General features: G+C 34.9%; 1 protein-coding gene across 2 annotated transcripts in view; it reads right to left on the bottom strand.

Moving 5' to 3' along the window:
* Window positions 1-201: 201 nt before the first annotated feature.
* The window catches only part of FST (follistatin), a 7458-nt gene continuing 4707 nt past the window's right edge, over window positions 202-2952 (bottom strand). Inside the window, exons 4-6 of one of the 2 annotated variants that reach the window (XM_053700439.1) lie at window positions 2708-2932; window positions 1938-2165; window positions 202-1244 (exon numbers count right to left, since the gene is read on the bottom strand). In XM_053700439.1, the coding sequence (XP_053556414.1) occupies window positions 1165-1244; window positions 1938-2165; window positions 2708-2932 (533 nt within the window). In that variant the 3' untranslated portion in view covers window positions 202-1164. Of the gene's footprint in view, window positions 1245-1937; window positions 2169-2707; window positions 2933-2952 lie in introns of both variants that reach the window. The other variant, XM_053700438.1, reaches the window with a different exon arrangement.

Raw genomic sequence — 2952 nt, 5'->3', positions numbered from 1 at the left:
GGAATTTATATGTGAGTTTAAAGGGATAAGCAAAAATCTGTGGTTAATATATTGTACCCAATCTACTCACATTTTATTAACTGCTTATGCTTTTAGTCCTCAGCCTGAATAACATAAATGCATTACAAATAGCACCACTGAGATATTACTTTTTCTTTCATATAATAAAATATATATCTCATAAATTAAAATGTGACAAAATAGCAGTGCATAGGAAAATTCCATTTTTATTTTTCACCCATAACTTATTTACAAATACACATTATAACTTTTATATACATTGGACATTTACATGGTAAAAAAGTACAAAACTATATATTTAAATGAATTTATATTTAACTTGCCATGTTTGAAAATATAAAATTCAATCAGAAAACAAAAAAAAAAAAAAATGTTGTATGAAAAGCAAGAAACTTGGACTGATAACATCTTTGATATATATTTAAAAAGCTGATTGTTTGGTATTATTTTAGGACAAATTTTGATGGTGTAATGAAACATCCACATTAAATACATAGATAAAATGAAGTCTTTTTCAACAGGAAAAGTTAGAGTCCTTTTTAAAAAAAAAATGTTTTGGATATCCAGGTAGCTATATTAAAACAAAAATAAAAGTGTAAATAAGTGGAATGGATCATTTTCTTTAAGATAACCATGTTGAATCATTATCTATTTGCTTAATCTCTGCTGCAGCCATTTTTGGTCAGTCAAGATTCATTGTAAACAAAAAAGCCTAAGGATGTATGTGCAGAACTGAAGAAGAAAATCCAATAAATAAACATAGAGAAACTTACATGCAAATTGATCAAAAAGGGGGAAAAACATGGTTTAACACTGGTGAAATTAGAGATGACAGTGAAGTCGGTCAGCTATAAGGAATGGACTTACAGTTTATAAGAAAAATCATTTGTTTTACTTTACAAGCAAAGGTACCCCACAATAAATAACACTGCTCTTCCTTTAACGAATATATTTCTTAAAAACAAGGTGTACAGTCAAACAGACATTTTATGTATAAATTATAAAACATGACACAGTATATAAATAAATGTCTACCAGACTCAACTATATGTATACTTTTTTCCCAAAATAAATAAGCATACAGCTATGTACAGTATGGACATCATTTCTTGCCCAAGGGCTGTTCCAAACATTATGGAGGTTTTACCAGTGAACTGGAGATATAGGAAAGCTGTAGTCCGGGTCCTCTTCCTCTTCTTCTTCCTCAGTATCTTCATTAATGGCTATATAGGGGAATATAGGGGAGCTGTTGTTTAAATAAGGACAACAACAGCGCAGAAGCTCAGTGCATGATTTTTTTTTCAAAGCCCTCTGAACAGCCATAATATAGCGTTGCATTGTATGTGACTTGCAGTGATGCTATTTAGCATCAATTTTTTTTTAAGTAATACTTTTAAAAAAAAAATATCTAAGAAGTCTTAAAATGCAGAAAGTTCTGAAGAATCAATGGATCAGGCTTTTTATTGCAGAATCCTGTAATCAGACAAAAAGCGCTCTTGTGTTCTAGGTATACTGCTTGTGTCCTTCAGAATTAGTAGAGGCTTCTGCCCAGAAGACAGAAGCCTGGAGCTACCAGTAAGTTGTCATGGAGTTAGGTCACTCAAAGCATTAATGAAGCAGTCAGCGAAGCACATAGAAGCAGATTAGATAGGTAGAAAGAAAGATATTCTCAGGCAACCCCTTGTAAATTATTTGACTTTGTTCCTGCTCTTAAAGCCTCAAAGTCTTGCAAGCAGCTTATGCTGGTAGTCACGTTTTATTATTTAGTAATTGTAGTGTTATCCAATAAAAGCTTGTGCATATAGTTTATTCTTTATAGTCCTCATTACGCAGGGGTTGCCTTTAGAATTCTTTTTTTGTGTTTTTTTTTTTTATTTATTTAATTTTTGCAGTGATTTTTGTTTTGTTTCACTTACAGTTGCAAGATCCGCTGTGTTTGACTTCCAATAGAACCCCAAGTGAGCAGGCTGCCTGTTTCATGGCACACTCGCTGGGGTAGGTGGTGTTGTCACTGGCACACACTGCTTCATCAGACTTGCTGTCAGCACACTGCTCGTCACAGAGGGCGCAGCGACCTCTGCCCACCCTGGCATCCCACAGGCACTTTTTCCCAGAGCTGCACTGAATGTCTTCACATGATTTGGCTTCTAAGTAGAAAACAACAGTGTCAAAAGAACATGATCCAAAAAGCAGCTAGGTTTCAAGTTAGACTATTTATATATATACAATCATTTATGCTTCAAATCGGCCACATGGGGCAGTATATAGACCTATAACATTATTATTTTTTTCCTGATGCATAAGAGGTTGTTAAAAAACATTGTTTAAAAAAATAAATAAAATAATTCACAAAACAGCGTATATAATAGAATATGGGCAACTCAAGAATATTTGTAAAATGAACAGGGACATTTTTTCTAGAAGACTAACTTTAAATAGGATAAATAATAAAAAAAAAGACTGGAATTGTATTAGTGTAGTCTGTTTTCTACATGCAAAGCAGAAGTAAAATGTGTCAGTCTGGTCCCTGAGGCTTATTGTGTAGTATGTGATTTCCAGCCACTCACGCAGTGAAAAAAACTCATTAGAAGGGTTTCGGGCAATGTCTGAGCTAGAGGCCGGGCAGATATATTTCCTTAGATGACACTTAATACTGTGCTATGCCAGATAGCTACTAAATACTCACTGATGCATTTCCCCTCGTAGGCTAATCCAATGGATCTGCCCAGCAGGCAGGTAGCCTTCCTCAGGTGACAAGCACTGGCGTAGGTTATTCCATCATTCCCACAGAGATACTGTTCAGGGGAGGTGGGCTCCGGGCAAATCCGATTACATGTCACACAGTAGGCATTATTGGTCTGATCCACCACACAAGTAGAGCTGCCTGGACATAACACATCCCTACAGGTCTCTGAAATATACACATAGTTG

Source organism: Bombina bombina, chromosome 2 (assembly GCF_027579735.1).
Source record: "Bombina bombina isolate aBomBom1 chromosome 2, aBomBom1.pri, whole genome shotgun sequence".
Classification (NCBI taxonomy): domain Eukaryota; kingdom Metazoa; phylum Chordata; class Amphibia; order Anura; family Bombinatoridae; genus Bombina; species Bombina bombina.
The sequence above is the reverse complement of the archived record's forward strand: the minus strand, read 5'-3'. Positions and strand labels throughout refer to the sequence as shown.